General features: G+C 34.8%; 1 protein-coding gene across 4 annotated transcripts in view; it reads right to left on the bottom strand.

Moving 5' to 3' along the window:
* Nab1 (NGFI-A binding protein 1) overlaps positions 1–20,656 on the bottom strand; it is a 43,904-nt gene that overhangs the window by 4,914 nt on the left and 18,334 nt on the right. For 2 of the 4 annotated variants that reach the window (XM_090354493.1, XM_090354490.1), the window contains exons 3-7: positions 17,339–17,472; positions 15,093–15,144; positions 4,706–4,795; positions 2,982–3,144; positions 1,512–1,628 (exon numbers count right to left, since the gene is read on the bottom strand). In XM_090354493.1, coding sequence (XP_090210619.1) covers positions 1,512–1,628; positions 2,982–3,144; positions 4,706–4,795; positions 15,093–15,144; positions 17,339–17,472 — 556 coding nt within the window. The remainder of the gene's footprint in view (positions 1–1,511; positions 1,629–2,981; positions 3,145–4,705; positions 4,796–15,092; positions 15,145–17,338; positions 17,473–20,656) is intronic. The other 2 variants (XM_090354492.1, XM_090354491.1) reach the window with 2 other exon arrangements.

Genomic DNA, 20,656 nt, shown 5'->3' with positions numbered 1-20,656 from the left:
TTCAGAGTACACTGGTAGAAACCATCTTAGTTATGTTTTGAATAAGTTTTTTTCATCTTGTGAAAAAAAGGAGACCAATGTGTTATCATTTAAGGCTAATTTCCATTTCTTAACCTCTTAGTCTTGAAATCACTATGAAAGAGCAGGTTAAAGTCAAGCACAGAGTATTATTTAGGACTCTAAATCTTCTTAGTACAGTATTGCTGCTTAAGGGTATGAACTAAAACTAAGAGACTCTTGATAACTTAAATATCACTATCAGATAAAAAAAGTCAGGTTTAATTCCCATTTCTAATAAAAACACTTTTCACACCGACTTAAAAACCATTTAACTATTTTACTTGGCTTTATCTATAAAACCAGTGACTGACTCCTCAAATTCCTTCAACTCAAAGATCAAATGATAACAGATCCTTTAGAATGGTGTTAATCTCTATTACTTAATCTTACTCTTCTTTCCTTGAGTAAAAATGCATGAACGTTAATTACAAAATGCTCATCATCCATTTATAGAATTCAGCTTACTTTTTAAATATAAATATTATCTCCAAATGTGCAGGCATGCAAAGTTTAGCTTTGGTACTGAAGGTTTCTTTTCCTCTTTGTAGTATCAAGATTAAATGTGGCCTTAAGTTTGTTAGAAGCCACAATTCCAGCCCCATTATTTTTGAGGTAGGGTCCTGCTTTATGCTAGCCTGAGCTACAATCTTTCTACTCATGACTCCCTGTGTGAGTAATAACGACAAATACACACCACTGTACCCAAATATTGTGCTTCACCCATATCTGACATAATAGGCACATACCATTGTGCCCAACTATTGATTGAGATGGAGTATTGTAAAAAAAATTTTTTTGCCGAAAAAGTTCATAAAGTGAGATCGCTGACATCTCTTAGCTAAGATTCAGGCTTGAGCCATGATTCCTGGCACAGAGGTCTCTTATCACGACAGCAAATACACAGCTCACCAATTTAATGCTAGTTATCAGAAGTGGGTAAACTGGTTAAGCTCAAATGAGACATCTGTTAATCAGTTTAAATTTTAGGCTAAAGGATACTATTCATGCTGGCTCAAGCCTGTTATCCTAGCTACTCAGGAGGCTGAGATCTGAGGATCCTGGTTCAAAGCCAGCCTGGGCATTGAAGTCCGAGAGACTCATCTCCAATTAACCACTAGAAAACCGAAGTGGTGCTGTTGCTGAAGGGCTAGGATGGTCGCCTTGAGCTGAAGAGCTCAGGGACAGCTCCAAGGCCCAGAGTTCAAGCCCCATGACCTAACCCCCCCCCCAAAAAAAAAGAAAAGAAAGGATACTATTCATGTATTAGCTCATCAAAACACTCTCAATCTTTGTGAGTTTTTCCTATATTCTTAATACTATGTTCTCACACAAGACTAATGGCATTGTTATCTATAATTTCCCAAAGGAATTTAAACCCATTACCTAAATTTTTCTCACTATTCTTATTAAACCCATTACCTGTTATTTTTAATGTTTTTCCACATTCTCACCTGATGAGTGGGACTTTGACTCATTGGAGTAAAGCCTACTCAGTTCTCCATCCACCACAAAATGATGGGGTTGTCTATTCTGTAAGTTAGGCATTCGGAGATTCAATGGTCGTTCTGCTGAGATAAAAAATAGTTAAAACACACCATATTTCTCTATTTACAATAAGTTTTCATAAAATTTCCTGAACATTACTTAGGCACCGTCAACAGCAGGGGAAAAATTTAAATAATAATTTAAAAGAAAATGGCAAATCATTTCTTGCTATTTCACTAGGCGTATAAACTCCAAATGGGCAGTGGCTTAATTTGTTCACTGCTGTATCTTCAGTTCTCAGAAGTATGCCTGACACTGGAAATACCTCAGGAAAAATTGGTGAATAAGGAGAAAGACTGGCTTTTCTTCATGTGACAACATGGGGAAAAATTAAAGAATTTTCAGAATGATAAAAGTATTCATGAATCATTTAACACTGGAAGTTGCACTGTACTTTAGAAGCAACTACCATATTCTTTAAGAAACAAATTTGTAAAGAAATGGAAAGACTTAGAAAAAATCATATTAAGTGAAGTAAGCCAGACTCAAAGGAACATAGGCTTAGTGGTTTCCCTCATTTGTCAAAATCAGTAGAAACCTTGGGCTCTCTTAACAGAGACTTACAATAGAACAAAATCTAGAGACATAAGGCCAAATAGTATGACACTAAATGTAAGGACCTCCAGGATAAGGAAACAAAAGCCATATAATGAGTGATCGTTTTCCTTAATGTACTGTTATCTCTCATCTCTTTTACTATCCCTTGGTTATCTCATATTATTACAATATTTCACCTTGTTATCGGATATATTTTATATGTGCTTAATTGGTTATTTGAAATAGGATAGGGAAGGGGGAAATCAAGATGACTGGGAGGAAGGGGGAGGGAAATGGGGACCAAGACATGAGAAAGGGTATCAATGTTTGTGAAGTAATGCACCTTCTATCTGGTGAATATAATGTAACCCTTCTATTAATTACAATAAAAAAATCTAAAAAAAAAAAGAAACAAATGCTGTTAAGTTGAAGTCAGTTTTTTAAAAAAGAATGAGAACTGAAGGTGTAGAAAACTGGTGTGCTAGCCTAGTCCTTGCAAGGCCCATCAATTCTTAATAGAACCAAAAAAAAATGCAAGAAATATCTGATAGATTTGCTTCTCTGGGAAAAAAATGAACTGTAGTGTTCACATCTACTATCTATATCAATCTTTTACAAAATACATGCTATATATGTACCGACAGTATCTAGCAATGAAGTTCAAAAACTTATGTTTAAATATGCAAGTTGAATTTATTCTTTTTGAGGAAAAGGAAGATAATAATCTTCATAGAGAACTAATAAAAATACTGTCTACAAAACATCGAGCTTTACAAACCATTTTTTTTGTCAGTTACACAGTGATGGCTCTGAAGGTAAAGGTCCTGCAGAAGACATACCCTGTCCATCTGAATTATCGGAAGGCAGACCATTAGGGCTGTGCTCTTCTGAGCTTTGCCTGTAAAGTCCTGTGGACAGTCTTCTCTCAGCATGCTGCAGTCTCTCATAGCCAGCTTGGGCACAGAGGAATTCCATCTGTTTTGCCACCACCTTTTCAGACTGCTAGTAAGTAATGCAAAAAATAAAATCAGTATCTAAAACATCCTAAGTTTTTTAAATGGCTTAAAGATGCCAAATTCAGACTCCAGCAAATATATTTAGCATTCATTAAAATTAGTTCACACTTCATATGGCACACTTAATTCCATAAATATGAATAAATGTATCATGCTAAAATACAAAAGGCTTGACATTGTACAAACAAAAAAAGCATTTCCTTTCAATCTATAAAAAGAATTCCATCCTAGCTCAAAAGCAACACAACTCCAGTTTTCTTTATTTATTTTTTAAGATACTGAGTCCTTTAAAGGATTTTCTTAAAAGGAACTTAAGATCAATAGCAACATCTGCTATCAACGGCTCCTAACACACAGGGTGAAAACTTGGGATTTTTATTTTAGGATCTGGCACTACACACATTATCACATGGGGACACTATGTTGAATGGAGAATAGGTGCAAAACGGCTCTCTGAAAATGACAAACACACCTCCCACTAAAATTAAACAATGTAAATTCTACAGAAAAAACATAAATGCCAACAAGGTTCTTGGCCTTCATCATGGAATGTAACTGCAGTTATTTTCCAGCCAATTATAAAAGGGCATGCTTTAAAACACAAAATCAGTGAGCTGATACATAATTTTTCTTTGCCACATTCATTTTCTGTATATTTATCCAAATTACTTATATGTGATATTCAAGGCAACATACCTATGATACTTTGCCATGAAAGTAATAATGTACAAATATAAATCACTACTGTAGTATATAAGAATAGTACAAGAAAGCTACTCTATAAAATTGGTTACAATCATGTTTTATAATATTAAAAGTCAGTATGTGGAAAATATTCTCAGTAAACAAGAGAAAAGTTCATATAATTTTTCTAAATGTACATATAAACCAGAATAATTTCATTTAAACTTTTTGCTAACTGATAACATTTCAATAAAATTTTCTGAGGGAAAATAGATTTTGCGCATCTTCTTAATATGAACAAGCAAAAGTTGGCAGGTACTGAATCTAAATTGAAGCAAGTCAGTGGGGTGGCTCAACAAAAATAAAACTTGTAGCACTTTAAAAAATTATCGTAGAAAAGAACTTTTAAATGTTTGTATCTATGAACACACGTAGCTAAATAACGAAATTACCTGAAGCTATATTTTACCAGTTTTCCAGGATACATGAATTTAACTCAATCAATAATTATACTAATGATTATAATATTTACTTAAAACTAAAGTTAGTTTATCTCAGAGATGTATTATATACATGGTCAACATAGTATCTTCATGATACTAAACTGCTACTTTCGATTTTTCTTGATAAAGAATGGGGTCTTATTCTCTATAAAACTACGAAGAATAAAAAGAACCATTTCATACTATTCAAAAACCAAATCAAGCTATTATTATCTTGTTGATAAAGTTGTGGATCAGATGACAATTTAAAATAACTAGAAATAAATTCAGTCCTAAAAAACCTAAAATAGACTAGTTGAAGCAGCCACTTATTTTTTAATGTGCAGATATTATGATATAGTAACTATAAGTTTCAGTTACCTGAGAACTAAGAGTTCCGAATTCTTCACTTTTAGTTCTGGCCTGCTGGAAGAGTGTTTGAACAGAATCTGGGAAATCTGGAAATCCATCCTGTGTTAAAGAATGAGTCCTTTATATTTAAAACTTATAAAATGACAAAATTGTCATTAAAGAAATCAATTCAAAAACTAAAAAGACAAAGCAAAAGCTGGGTGTTGGTGGACTCTTGTCTGTAATCCTAACTACTCAGGAGGCTGAGATCTGAGGATTACAGTTTGCAGTCAGAAGGGATACCTTCCATTGAAACTGGGAATGGAGCTGTCACACAAGTGTCATACTAGCCTTGACAAAAAGGAGCTCAGGAATAGTGTCCAGATGCAGAATTCAAGTTCCAGGACTGGCACAAAAACAATAACAACAAACAAACAAAAGCAAAATATCCACCTTCATCTCATTACCCAGTCTTTCATTTTATGATACAAATACATTATTTACTACAGTTATAACCTTACTAAAAATATACATGAAAGGGATGATCAATGAAATAATTCCCACTGATTTCTATTGGCAAGAAAACTTTATGATCACTGATATAATGCTATTTAACATTCCAAACAGTAGTTCCCACTGACCACTGACTCTCCATGGCCATTTTGGATTTATTTCCAAATTTCTGGCTTTATGAAAAACACTGGAAAATATTTTCAAGGAAACAGCATTTTTCAGTGTTTACATTATCCATTACAAAAAGAATCCTAAGAAGAATTATAAAAGGATGTCATTTATTGTTTTCAAATCATTATACTACAGCATCTTTATTATACATTAGTAACACATATTAAAGTTTCTTTACCAACATTAGGACCTGTTGAGTTTTTCCTAATTTTTTGCAAACTGATTTTTGTTGTAATATTCAAAACAATTTAATTTTATATATCACAGTTTTATAAACTGTTTTAAAAGGTATTCTGCTTTAGAAATCTGGTAAGAGTTTATCTCAGATCTACTCTTGTTTTCTAAAATTTTGTTTCTAAAATATAACTCTCTTAGCCATCTGAGATTTATTATTTTATGTAATACAGTGTAAGAATCCAAACTAAACAAAAAAGATTTAAATGCTATCCAACAGTCTCAACCTCAATTTCCCAATAATTCATCCATGCTGGTTTGTGGTTTCTCCTTTAACATATCCTATGATGAATAATGGGTCTTTGGCATTGGAAAGAGCTGTGGCTGTAGCCCAGTTCCTCCACTCATTAGCTATGTGACAGTGATGGGCAACCTAACTTTGCTGAATGTCATTTTCCTCAAAAGAAAAATGAGAATAAGAGAAACTATCGGTCAAGAGTTGCTTGTAAGGAACAGATGAGATAAACCAGGTAAGATCATGCCTTTAGCATCTAATGACTACTAAGATTAGCAAAACAAAAATTCCTTTTTTTTTTTTTGCCAGTCCTAGACTTGAGCTCAGGGCCTGAGCACTGTTCCTTGGACTTTCTCAAGGCTAGAGATCTACCACTTGAGCCTCAGCACCACTTCCGGCTTTTTTCTATGTATGTGGTACTGAGGAATTGAACCCGGGTCTTTATGCATGTTAGGCAAGCACTCCTCCACTAGGCCAAAATCCCAGCCCATCACACTTAAATTCTTATATTACATAGGATCTATTCTATTTGGAAACTCTATTCCTGGATAAGTTTTCAACTTATGTTTTTTTGTTTTGGTCAGTCGTGAGGTTTAAACTCAGGGCCTGGGTGCTATCCCTAAGCTCTTTTCCTCAAGGTTAGCATTCTGCCACTTAGAGCTATAGTGCCACTTTCAACTTGTTATTTGTTTTATACTTCATATATATTTTTGTTAAGCTACCTACTACCAATGTCAAATTTCTTTTCACTCTTTGATGTTCCATTTGAACTTTAAAACTACAAACAACTCTGATGATTTTGTAAGAAAAGCTACTAAAAAAATTCACAGAAACACATTAACCATTAACTATAAGACATGTATTTTGCCAGGTGCTACTGGCTCACATCTGTAATGCTGGCTACTCAAGAGGCTGAAATCTGAGGGGTGTCTGAAGCCAGCTTGGGCAGTAAAGTTCATGAGTGTCTCATCTCCAATTAAACATCAAAAAGTCTTAAGTAGAGCTGTGGCTCAAAGCCAGAGCACAAAAGCTGGACAGTATCCCGGCCCTGAGTTCAAGCCCCAAGATCACATATAAAGCAAACATGTACAGAGAGTAAATCATTAAAAAACCCAGTTCTGAAAATAACATAGCAAAAAAAGTAAATAAAAAACAAGTACTAAAATGTTTTGCTTTGAGATATAAGATGTTGGTTCAAAACATTTTCTCCATTAATGTCTTTTGAAAAAATTATTTCTCCATTGTAGAACCTATGTTTTCAAATATTTCATTTAAAAATTAACTTCCTAAATAATTTTGTTTTTTAAAAGTTAAAATTTTTTGTTTTGTTTTTAGTGCCAGTAGTAGGACTTGAACTAAGAACTAGCTGTCCCTGAGCTTTTTTCACTCAAGGCTGGTGTGCTACCTCCTGAATGCAACTCCACACTTGGAGTTGTGGTAGACTGGAGGTAAGTGTCTCATGTCTTTCCTCCCTAGCTGGCTTTAAACGTCTGTCCTCACTCCTCACTGCTCACATCTTAGCCTCCAGTGCCTGGGCTTTTGTAGCTCTATAAAAAATCAGCACTTAATCCAACATACTCTTTAGCAAGCTCTCTATAATGTTCAGTGAAGTATGCTATAAGACTAGGAACAAAAACATCAGTTAGTGAATTATCAATTTTCAGGAGCCTATCATGTACCAGTTTGTGTGTTGCTCATCTTATGGACATTATCTCATTTAATTTTTCCTAAACATAATCCTAGATATATCTCATTTTATAGACAATCCAAGTTTTTGCTCAACTTATAAAAACCTTTGCAGAACTCACAATAAAAAGGACTTTTCTAATAGCTGTTTTTAATAGTTGGCATTAACGCTAATGAACTAAACTTTTGAGAGTCAGTTCTACTTTTTCAGAGCAGATTATTTCACCTCTTTGTCTGCTTTTTCATCTATACAAGAGGGACAACATACAGAATTGTTTTTAAGAAGGCAAAAAATTCACAGAAAATATTTAGCACAGTGCTTGATACATAATTATTTATAAAATGTTTGTTACTAATACTTGTTAAAATTACCCCTTAATTACAAATGCAAATGGCATGCTGTAAGTGGTTTTTTTCTAAAGCTCCTTTATACTCAGGGATATTTATATAATATAAATATCTTAGAATGAGTAGAAGCTAGATATTTAAAACTAAAATATAATGAAGCACATCAAAATGAACTCCAATAACTGAAAATAAGAGGTTCTTATTATGTTCTGTTTGCAGTTTTTCTATTTGTTTTGTTTTAGTTTTCTGTACCCTTTGTCCTATAGATAAGCTTATCTGATCCTTGGAAGGAAAAGGGAATCACAGAAACAGCAGGACAAAGGATGAACTAATGCAACAATGAGACTCACTTGACACTATGTTGGAAAAGAACTTTACAACTGGAGCGGGAGGGCTGTGGGGAGCAGAAAGCAGAAGAAAATGAGGGCGAGTATAACTGTTCAAAAAGAAATGTACTCATTACCTTACTTATAAAACTGTAATCCTGCTGTTCATCACCTTTACAATAAATAAAACTTTAAAAAAAAATTAAAAAACTTAAAAACTAGAGCCAGCACCACTACCTCATGCCTTTAAGTATATTTTACTCAGAGTAAGACTTGATGTTCTCAAAGCCAGTCTTGACAGAAAACTCAAGAGATTCTATTTCCAATTGATAAGCAAAATGCTAGATTGGAGCATGGCTCAAGTGGCAGAGTGCCAGCCAGAAGTAAGAAAACTAAGCAAAAGTGACAGGCCCTGAGTACATGCGTATACAGGCAAACACACACACATACACACACACACACACTTAAAACCAGCAAGAAAATACTCAATATAGTATAGGGAAGTATCTTGATGAAAAACACATGGGAAATCTAGAATGTGCTTAATCATTCAACAAAATTGTCACCTGACTGGCTTAAATATGATACAGATATAGGATACAATGGCAAACAAGAGAGGCATACCTTCTGCCCTCTTGACAAATATTGTTGAAAGGGAAAAGAATCAATCCAGAGCACAGATAAGACACTCTGGCAGAGGAAGTTTCTGAGACAGCATTATGTCTAAGTTGAGGTTTGAAGGGAAGAGCAAAAAGTAAATTATTTAAATGCCTGGTGACAAAAGGAATTTTCTCTAGAAGCTAAAATAGCTTCTGGACACTGAGAAAGAGGGAGTATCTAGAGATGTTAGAAATGCAAGGACAGCTTTCTGAGTCCTTAAAAACTATCATAAATATACAGAAAAGTCATTTTACTCAAGAGGCTAAGACCTGTATGACCATAATTCAAAGCTGGCTTTGGAGGAAAAATCTGGGAGAATCTTATTACCAATAAACCAGCAAAAGCCAGACTGGAGGTATGGTTCTAGTGGTAGAGTGCCAGCCATAAGCAAGAAAGTGGAGACCCTGTGGCCCTGAGTTCAAGCCCTTGTACCAGAACAGTGAAAAAGGAAAACCGCCACAGGAGATGTTGGAGAAGCAACTCATCAGATGTGAATTTTACAAGAGCCACTCTGAATGCAACTGGGTCTGGGATGGTGTGTGGAGCCTAGTCAATGGACTGTGAAGACCTAGAGTGGTCTACTCTTAGTGGCTTATGCCCCACAGAAATAAATTCCTGAGATTAAGCAGTTGGGAGTTGGGACACTTTCCACAATAAGGTACTCCAGGGTGAGGAAGTTTAAGGGAGGGACCAGAAAATTGAGGAAGTCAGTTGGGGATATGTTGAGTCTACAGGCCGATGAGATTTCCTTGTGCATAAACCAGGTAAGCAGGTGTGTTGAGTTTAGAGCCTGGAGCAAAAGCAGGGCTGGCATTTCAAACTGGAAAATTACTAACTCATCAGTAAATTCTGAGTGTAGTAACCCAGGAAGAATACTTAGCTACCCCAATATGTCACATAGTTTTTAGATGAGGCTTGCAAAAGGAGAAAGGAGTTAACTAGTCTTCCAGTGTTGGAAACCAGATGTGTCTCAGGCGTTAACCTCATTAGTTCCAGTGCTCTTAAATCTTTTAATAGATATTAGACCATATGCATTATCTGTCCAGTGTAAATCTGTAAAGCTTATATGAAGTAATGCAAAAGGTAAGTCACCAAATATACAATATACAGTATGTCACCATCATTCAGCCATGAGAATGTTGCACAAGTGAAAGGGAGAATCCGAAATATGAAAAAGTTCTGAAAAACAGATAGTTCCATAATTAACAGAGAAATAACCTGCAGCGAGTAACAAACAAGACACCAGTCATCAGTCATCTCTCTGCAACTCAGTACATTACTCATTCTGACTTTTCTTCCCTAATCTTTTAACAGTTTTCTGTGGATAGGAAGGCTATAGGAGAAATAAAATAGGTTTAAGCTATCTAAAATACATGCCTTAGAAATGAAAATGAGAACATTCCCAAGAACTGGGTCTCTTTCACACTAGGTTTGGAGCAGGACTTTTGTTATATGCCTCTTATGCTTGTTTTCTCTCAGGCACCAGCTGTACCATGCTATGAGCAATTTATCTCCATGTCATATTCTTGGCTGCTACAATTAATCATAGTGTTCCCTTGCTGATGAGACTCTGGATCTGAACATTAAGAATATAAAAGATGTCAGGTGGGCTGCTGTTCATGACCTAATTATTCTCACACCACTGGTCTCCATTGTCATTCTTCTTCATCCTCTTCACCAAACATCAGTAAGTTGCTTTAAAGCCACTGCTTAGCTGTCTTTAAATGACTCCTTACAGAAGATGTTCTCAGCCCCACATGTGCATTTTTCTTTATTCTACTCACACTTTCTGTATGAATAGCAGATTGTAATGCTTCTGTTTTTCTGATGCACATGGGGGAAAGAATCTATATCAAATCGGATCAGCATTCTTTTCAACGAACTTAGTACAGCGTGGGTGGATATTCTGACCCTCTTCCCTCTCTTTTCTTCATGACCTTACCCCCACCCTGCTGAAACTGCTAGCAGATGTTTTCTCTGAGTCTTTCTTCTTCAAACCCAAGCTTTCTGGGCTATAAACAAGTTTCATTTCTTTCATCCAGTCACTTCTAACTGATCTGTACCCTCAATCCCACAGGGTGATTAAAAGTATTACCTCCCATCTCTGCCTCATTTCCAGCAATTCTGTGAAGAAAACTTAGAGGTGACATACACACAGTAACAATCCATCAATTAAATCAGCTGCCATCGACATCAACAATCCAAGGACTGGACTAGTAGATTTTATGCCTTTCATCCCTTCTAAGATGCTCCTTACCACACTAAAGGTAATGATAAAGTTTGTTCAGGGAACTTGATGAACTTACTGAAAAAAGGCAAAGTCACTAATTGAGTCTACTGTTAGCTCACATTTTTAAATTGTAGGGAAAAAGAAACAAACATTACTTTGGCTCTTGATCCTTCATGTCCTTCAACTAGTTGTCAAGCTATCCCCAAAATTCATGTTGTCATAGGCAGAGTACAAATACGTCGACTAATTTTTCTCAGTTTACTTTATATGCCAAATGTAACATGTTTAGTCACTACAAATAAGTGGCATAGCACATGGCAATGTTTTACATATATTTTATAATTGCCATTTCAATTGTTTATAGATAAGCTTGTCTGGATTAGAAAATGGTAATTACATTCCCTCCCTCTTCAAACACCACTGATTCTATACACACTTTGCCCTTTATATCATATGAGTAGAAGGAAATGTCTATGACCAATAGTGCTTTTCACACCTAAAGTGTTTTGTGAATGCAAATTCGTACCCAGAAAGGTAATACTGCACTGAAGTTTGGAAATGAGTCATACAATGGAAGCCCTGTTCAGCCACTGGACAGCAATGGGGCAACTTGGTCAGGTCACTGTCTGGGTCTCCAGGGTCATAGAATGAATATATTTAAGCTTCAATAGTGTAGATAAGGTTTGTGACAAAGAATTCTAAATGCCTAGCAGCAAATGACACATAATAGTAAAAATTTTTCTAAAAACTATCATTTTTACAATTTTTCCTCACAGCTAGATTTGTGATCCTAATGAAAAAGAAAAGAAAACACACTTTCAATTTAGCTCAAAGTGGACTCACATCAGCTGCCCAATCTAGTCCCAGCAGATGTTTCCCAAGTCAACACACAGGCTTCAAGAGATGCTTTCACTAAGGCTTACATCTTTTTCTCTTTTTCTCTGTAGCTGTTTCATTTACCTCTGGGAATTAGGAGAAAGAAAGCTCAAAGTCTCTATATTTTTAATAATTAATATATCCTATAGGGAGGAGTTGTATTTAAGGCTAACACATTATGTGTCCAATGTGTTATACTGACATTAAAAAACTCAAATAGTAGCTATCTTTATGAAAGAACAAACTAGTATTTAATAAGTGTTTTCTGGGGGTTGAGGGAGGAGGAATCAGAAAAGTATTAAAATTAAAAAGTATTAAAATTCCATTTCCTTTATGTACAAAGATATAGGGAAGTACTACACTTAGCAACAAGATCCTACTGAACTTGAACACTGCACTGCTCCTACTAGTATACCTAATGCAGGCAAGAAAACATTCTCTTTATTTGACTATCATTTCTATCTTATCTACTGGATGTTTTATTTTTATTCATTGTAAAAATTGTCTTTAAGATGAAAACAATGACCATTTTGACATGTAGTGCTTTCCTTGTTGGTGCAGCAGATTAAAAAAAATACAAAAAAGTAAAAAGAAGTAATTGTCTAATTAATTTGGTCCTAAGTCATAATGAATCTAAATTTGTTATTTCCTTTGAGAAACGAAGAAGCTACATACTGCCCGAGAAATATTAAAACAGAGAGCAAAAATATATTCAAACAGTTCTAAATTGTTTTATTTATGAAGTCTTTTGTGTCAATTACCTCTCTAAACAAACTTACACACTTACTATTTTGAGATCATGTATAATATTTTGATTAACTCTGTAATCTTTGCTCATGGTAGCTTTCCTTTACAGTGCCACTTACCCACTGGTCAACATTCCTATCTTCTGAAATCCTATCATTCTTTTAAAACCCAGCTCAAATGACTTATCTCCAGTAGAGCTCCCTATCCAAATCTCTTCTTATATTAGACTGTCTCCCTCTAACCAGAAGCCACACAGAAGACATACGTAAACACAAAGCACTAACATACTAAGTGCTAAGTCTTAAAGGAGTAAAAATCCTTTGTAGCCAATTTTAATCTACTCTACATGGCATCAGCTTTTAAAACCAAATGAACATGTCTGGTATTTGAAGTGTGACTTAAACAGAATTTAGACTAGGAATAATTAACTGGTTCATTCATTTTTATTTTTTCACTTTTATAGGGGTTTTAACTCAGAACCTTACACTTTGAAGGTGGGTGCTCTACCATTTTAGCTGTGTTTCTACTCTTTCTCTGTTTTAGCTATATTTCAAGCAGAATCTCAAGTTTTGTTCTTGAGGATGGTCTCTGACCACAGTCCTCCTACCTACAGATTCTTAAGTAACTGGGACCTAGCTCAATTTGCTGGCTGACATGAGGATCTCAGTGCATTTTTGCCCAGACTAGTCTCAAACGATGGGTTTTTCATCATTAGGTAGTTAGGATTATAGGCTGTAGTCACCACACCCAAACTACAATTTCCCTTGCTTCCTTTCCTTTCCTTTCCTTCCCTTTCCTTTTCCCTTTCCCTTCCCCTTCCTTCCTTCCTTCCTTCCTTCTTTCCTTTCATAGGTCTTGAGGCTTGAACTCTGGGCTTGGCAGCTCAGGGCTACTGACCTACCTCTTGAGCCACTGCACTGGCTTCCAGTTTTCTGATGATTAATTGGAAATAAGTGTCTCATGGGCTTTGTAGTGCCTGGCTTGGCTTTGAGCTGTGATCCTCAGATCTCAGCCTCCTAAGTAACTAGGATTACAGGCATGAGCTACTGCACCTGGCCTAACCTACAATTTCTTAAAGATTTGCCCTTTTGGAAACAAAATACTTTTCTTCTTTGAAAATTATTACTTTAGAATAAAATCTTTATTTGTCAAACAAGCTTACTTACAACCATCTATTATTTTTTCCAACAGATTTTATTAAATACGACACTGTTATAAACTCTAAGTATATACAGATAAGACTCTGTCCTCTAGGTGCATACAGATACTAAATTAAACCCAAATAACACACTGGTTCCAGCGCTAAGGAGTATGAAATAAACGAAACCATCAGAAGAACCGTCCTAAGTATGGTTTTACAGAAAGTCCCTTCAGAAAGGATGACTCAGGAAGAAAGGAAAACTCAGCTGTGACCTATAACTCTAGGTAGAGGAACAAATGGTGACTACAAATGGGTTTAGCAGGTTCTAGAACAGAATGCCGTTCTGGGTCGCTGGAACACCTGAGGGCACTCGGGAACAAACAAGGGAAGAGAAGCTAGCTAGAATCTGATCATGGAGGAGAGTCTTTAAAAGTGGTTTATGTTCATATAAGATTATTGCTGTACAAATACTTAGTAAATATAATAATGTATTGATGAAAATTTAGGATAGTAAAAAAATTACCTGCTATAACTTGAAATTAAATAAAAGCATGCCTAAAAGAGAACCAATACTCTGAAGAGTCTAACTTTAGATTCTACTCTACTGTAGACAAGGAACAGTAGTTCTGAAACCACTCTATATTTCTATGAGCGCTAAAGAAAGCACATTTTTCTTATTTATCTCTCACCTTACTACTTTCAAGTCTAAAATCAACAGTCTGGATCAGGAGAAATTTTATTATAGGAAAGTTTCCAAAATTTATAGCTATTAGATTATCATTTTCTGAAGGCTAGAGGCATAACTTAGTGGTAGAGCAGATCCTAGCAATCACATGACCGAGTTCAAACTCTAGTACTGCCAAAAAATAAAAGAAAGCTACCCAAATTGTCATTTCCTTCAGATAATACAAAGAAACTAAAAGTTCATTTTTCTGAAATGTATAAAGACTAATGACACAAAATTATAAAAGGAACTGTTTAACTAGAAAGTTTTAGATGGCAAGAGCATTAATTTGCAAGATAATCTTTGGTTACTGGAAATCAATATACTTTCTTTTTGTAACTGGATATCAATATACTTACTTTTCAAGAATTTTCTTGGCTTACTAATTCAAATTACTACACATACTTCAGAGTAACAAAATTGTATACTAAGACTAGTTTAAGGGAGCATTCTTTTTGTCTGGACCCAATTTCTCTAAGATTTTTAAACAAACAGTATTCACATAATAAAATATACATAATCATACCTCCACTTTGATTCTCTTTGGGGATAATTCATCTCTCTCACCACATTTTGATCTAAGGGAAAAGGAATAAAGGAAAACTTCAAAAGGTAACAAATTTCATTCATAATTCATCATGTCTATAACCTTCCTCCAAAATATGTAATCCTGAAACTTCAATATGAAAAATGATATACATTCAAACAATAAAAGACTTTTCAATATTTTTAAACTAACATTCGGGAATGTATAGACACATTTTAAAAGACCACCAATGTAAGGACACACCTTAGAGAAGACACTAGATAAATATTACATGATTATTATTCAACAGAAGAGAAAAAAATACCAAGACAACATCCCTTTATGGTTCAACAGGAACAATTTAAGATAAAATGAAAAAAAATTACTTATAAATAAATGCTTAATGTAACATGAAATTAAAATGTTATTTTGCTTTTCTACCACCATTAATAAATATAGTTACCCTAGGTTAGAAATCTTTCTACTGGGAACTTATCCCAGATGTTCTAATGTATCTGTGAAATACTACCTGATCCATCATAAGACACAAAATGCATTTTACTCATAGTCTGACTAATAGAATTACAACTTTTTTGTACAACTACTTAATAAAATGAAAAACAATAATAAGACATACATATTTCAGTTATCATTCTGCATTACACTTCTTTTTTGCCAGTCCTGTGCTTGAACTCAGGGCCTGGATGCTGTCCCTGAGCTTTTGCGCTCAGGCTACTGTTCTACCACTTTGAGCCACAGCATCAATTATACTTTCTGGTGTTTAATTGGAGATAAGGGTCTCACAAACTTTCCTGTCTAGGCTGCTTTGTACAGTAATCCTTAGATCCCAGCTTCCTAGTAGCTAGGATTGTAGATGTGAGCCACCAGTGCTGGGCTTCCGTGAGCTTTTTTGGTCAAAGCTAGCACTCTACCACTTAAAATACCCCCCCCTTTTTCCTTCCTGGATTGGCTTCAAATCATGATCCTTAGATTTTAGCCCCCTGAGTAGTTTGGATTACAGGCCCAAGCCACGGGTGTCCAGCTACATTATACATATGAGATGTTAAACTGTAAAATACCTCATGAAATCAGCTAAATATATGTATGCACTTACTTATTGTGGTATTGTTTCCAATAATAAAGAAATCACAGCCAAGTATATATCAACATAGGACTGGACCTTGATTTGCAGTCCCTTTACAAAAAATTACTTACTACCAGATGGTAAGTACTTGTAAAATAACCACGTTTTCCTGAGAGATCAGCATGTTTATGTAGTGAATGTAGTATGTCCATAATGGCTATTTAAATACCATCATCACAATATCAAAGTGTGAAAATGTCTAATCCATTACAAAGAAAACATTACTACTAATAAGTAAATAATAAAACATTAATACTAAGAAACTATGCCTTTCAGACAGAAAACTGAAGAAAACAAAGCACATCACTTTGTTGGGTAAGACTAAGAAGTTTTGGTGTGATAAATTACACAGTAGGGTAACTTGTGATAATAATTATATACTATATATTGTAAAAACCTAGATATTCTTAAGATTTTCACTATAAACAATGAAACAATAAGATGTTCTTCTTAAGAATTTCAGACTGCGAGTATATACTGATATAAGCCATAATTTTTGTTATGTGCCAGTTAAAAATTAATTTAGTTAAATTGTTTTCATCAATTTTCTGAATTTACTTGTTTAATTTTTAATTCATTTATTGTTTAAGTTTATAGAACTATAATCACATTCTGCCTTTTCAAAAAATGTTATATTCTATCAGTGGATAGTGTTTCAAGCTCTACTTCAACTATCCAATGCAAAGATATCATCAATTAGGGGCCAGGAGTTTGGCCTAGTGGTAAGAGTGCTTGCCTAGCATGTATGAAGGCCCGGGTTCAATTCATACATAGAAAAAGCTGGAAGTGGTGCTGTGGCTCAAGTGGCAGAATGCTAGCCTTGAGAAAAGCCCAAGGACAGTGCTCAGGCCCTGAGTTTAAGCCCCACGACTAGCAAAAAAAAAAAAAAAAAAAAAGATATCATCAATTACAGCCTGTAATTCCTTCTACTCAGGAGACAGAGGCAGCATAAGTAAAGTTAACCCTAACTACCAAGGGGGGAAAAAAGGAAAGGACCAGAGGTGTGGTTAAAATAGTAGTGTGCTTTCTTAGTAAGTATGAGGCCCTGGCTTCACTCCTCAATACAAAGGAGAAAAAAAGTTGTCAATTAGTTAATACTTACTTGGTGGTCCTGTAAGTATATTTATAGGTGACTTCTCTAGAAATCTGTCTAGCCAGGGCAAAAAGTTCATCTCTTCTTGTCAGCAGGGCATTATCCTTCACACAGAGCTGAGCAGCTGCTTCATTAACAGTAAGCTGGATATCCAAAGTGCCAAGATAGAATTTTTAAGATTAGGTTATTAGATCAATATATAAATGAGTTCACTTAAAAACATGAATGTTCACATCTTTACATAATGAAATAATAATGTGTTATAATTAAGGTGATATTTATCCCTAATGTCAAAGTTGAGAAAAAATGAATTCATTGACTATTTTACATCAATTCAAAATTACTTAGCTTTATTTATTCATGTGCTTTCTTTTGTTAGGAAAGAGGGCTTGCAGGCAATAGGAAGAGTAAGAAAAGAAAATAACTTAAAAAAAAGATTTGAAGATGTGGTACTTATAACACAATGGAATTCTATGCTGCCATCAGAAAGAATGACATTGCTCCATTTGTAAGGAAATGGAAAGACTTGGGGAAAAAATCATATTAAGTGAAGTAAGCCAGAACCAAGGGAATATAGGCTCAATGGTTTCCCGCATTTGTAATAATTAGTACACCTCTAGGACTCTCCTAGCAGAGGATTACAATAACGCAAAATCTAGGTACATAAGGTCATATAAGATAAGACTAAATGAAAGGAACTAGGTTATGGAAACAAGAGCTTTATCTTGTATGATTGTTGTTCTTAATGTACTATGCTATTTCTCTTCTCTTTTTGCCCTTTGTTTAATCTTATATTGTTACTGTATCTGACTTTGTTACCTGGTATATTGTATATACGTTTATTTGTTTATTTGAAATAGGAAAGGAAAGGGGGGTAAACAAGTTGATTAGGAAATGGGGACAAAAACATGAGAAGGGATATCAATGTGTGAGAAGTAATAAACCTACTACCTGGCCAATGTAACTGTAACCCTTCTATATACATTATCCCGACAATAAAAACATAAAATAATAAGATTTGAGGCCTGGAGTTTGGCCTAGAGATAGAGTGCTTGCCTAGCATGCACGAAGACCCAGATTCAATTCCCATGTACACCATATACATAGAAAAAAGCCAGAAGTGATGCTGTGTGGCTCAAGTGGTAGAGCTCTAGCATTGAGAAAGCCTAGACAGTGCTCAGGCCCTGAGTTCAAGCCGCCCCAGGACTGGCGAATACATAGACAGACAAACAGAAAGACAGACAGACAGATAGACAGAAAGAAAAAGAAATTCATATGTTGAACCAAATTAAACTCAAAAGGCTATCAACAATTATATGAAAAGTTCACATCCTGGAATCCTGCCCATTTAGTTTTATTTTTTAAAAGCCTTACTAATTCATGTATATTAAGTATACATGTAACAACTATTAATGCAAGTCACAACTATTTGACTACAAAATAAACAATTTTCCTATGCTTTTGGTTTATTTTAAAATCTACTTGCTGTGGCATTTGCCAGTTTCTTCTACTATAGTGTTTCATTTTCTGATGGACTTTAGACATTATTCATGAAATATTTGGATTTGAACTCTGGGCTTCACTCTTATCATTTGAAACACACCCTCTAACTCTTTTAGCTTTGGTTGCTTTTTAGATTTGGTATTGTATCTTTAATTAAAAATTTTATTAACATTGATTTTTAAATCATATTTCAAATGTCATGTTTAACAAACAAGTATTCAAGAAGGGAATCTCTATATACAATCACTGGCACTTAGATTTTAGAACATAATTAAAAATTAGCTGAGGGTTTGTATGTCATAGGTTCATCTTAATGTATGTAATAAAATACTATATCTATAGAGTATATAGCCCATCATAGATTTTTTTTAAATCTGTGTCAGACCTGTACTGTGATCCTCCTACTGATATCCTCTTTGTAGTTGAGATAAAAGGTGTATGCACTGAAACTCTGAGGTTGTTTTGGGGGATGGTGGTCTTGCTTTTTTCCAGAACTGATCTCAGCCCATGATCATCCAATCTCTGATGCCCTAGTCGCTGAGATCACACATAAGCACCACTATACCTGACGCCTTTAAGAGCTATTGATATATCAAGAGCCTTTTAGTTTTTGCCTTGGGTGCTAGGCATAGGAACACTTTTCTTATCCTAAAAACACATGTATTTCCTCAAATTTGAGCCTAATAGTTTAACTTTTCTACCATGTATTTAATCCATTTAGAATGTGTTATGGTATATATTATATGCAACTTCTTCCTCCTCAAATTTCCAACTGCAGCTTATACTAGTTGTTCAATTAATTTGCCTCTTATTTTAAACTCATAACTTTATGAGGGAATAATATATTTTCAGGCTTCTCCCTTCTTCCAAAAGAATAATCAGATATTTTTTCCCTAAATGCTTTTGAAAGGCTCAATTTACTGTAGACAAGTGAAATGTACTTTAAAAAATGATATCCTAAGTAAACTGTAATTTTGACATCGTAGTAGCTTTAATAACCTTGAAGGCCCTTCTCAAATTGCTTTTTAAAGTATCTATTTCCTTTTTTTTTTAAAAAAAAGTACAAAATACTTACAATTCTAGATTTCTATGGAACTTCTGATTACCAGGAAGATATGTAAAATAAACATACTGGCTTGCATATATCCATAAAAAAACAATGTCATCATAAACTAGAAACCATTTTCTAATATGACCTATTTTCTTATCAGAAACCAAGAAAATTAAGCACAGACATTTTAATATGTAGACTGCACTTAAGGAGCCTTGCAGCTGAAAATTAAGGGTGGAGAAATAATTTTTGCTCACTCCCAAGTTCTTATTACTAAGAAGTATATTCACGCTGGCAATGATGGCTCAAGCCTATTACTTTAACTACCTGGGTTATAAAGAGTGTAAAATGGTAATTTGAGACCAACTCAGGCAAAAGAAATTCAGTAGATTTCATCTCCAGCAATGGCTAAGCCAGATGGCACATCTGTCATCCAGTGACGTGAAGAAATACAAATAGGAGGATTTTTTAGTCCACACAGGAATCAACATACATGAGAGATCCAATCTCAAAAATAACTAATCCCAAAAGAGGCAAAGTGGCTCAAACACACAGCATCTGGTTAGCAAGAACGAGGGCCTGAACTCAAACCCCAGTACCACTAAAATAATAAAAGCCAATTCATGAAGTCTCTTCCTCAAAAACACGTGTCTGTCAGTGTTATTTACATTATATGTTCCCTAACTGATTAAAAAAAAACAAACACATATGACATAGACCCATTGGTAACCATATTATCTACTTAAAAAAAAAAGCACTCCCAAACAGCAGTA

The sequence above is a fragment of the Megascapheus bottae genome, chromosome 21 (genome assembly GCF_031878675.1).
Source record: "Megascapheus bottae isolate mThoBot1 chromosome 21, mThoBot2.hap1, whole genome shotgun sequence".
Lineage (NCBI taxonomy): Eukaryota > Metazoa > Chordata > Mammalia > Rodentia > Geomyidae > Megascapheus > Megascapheus bottae.
This window is presented reverse-complemented; position numbering and strand designations above follow the sequence as displayed.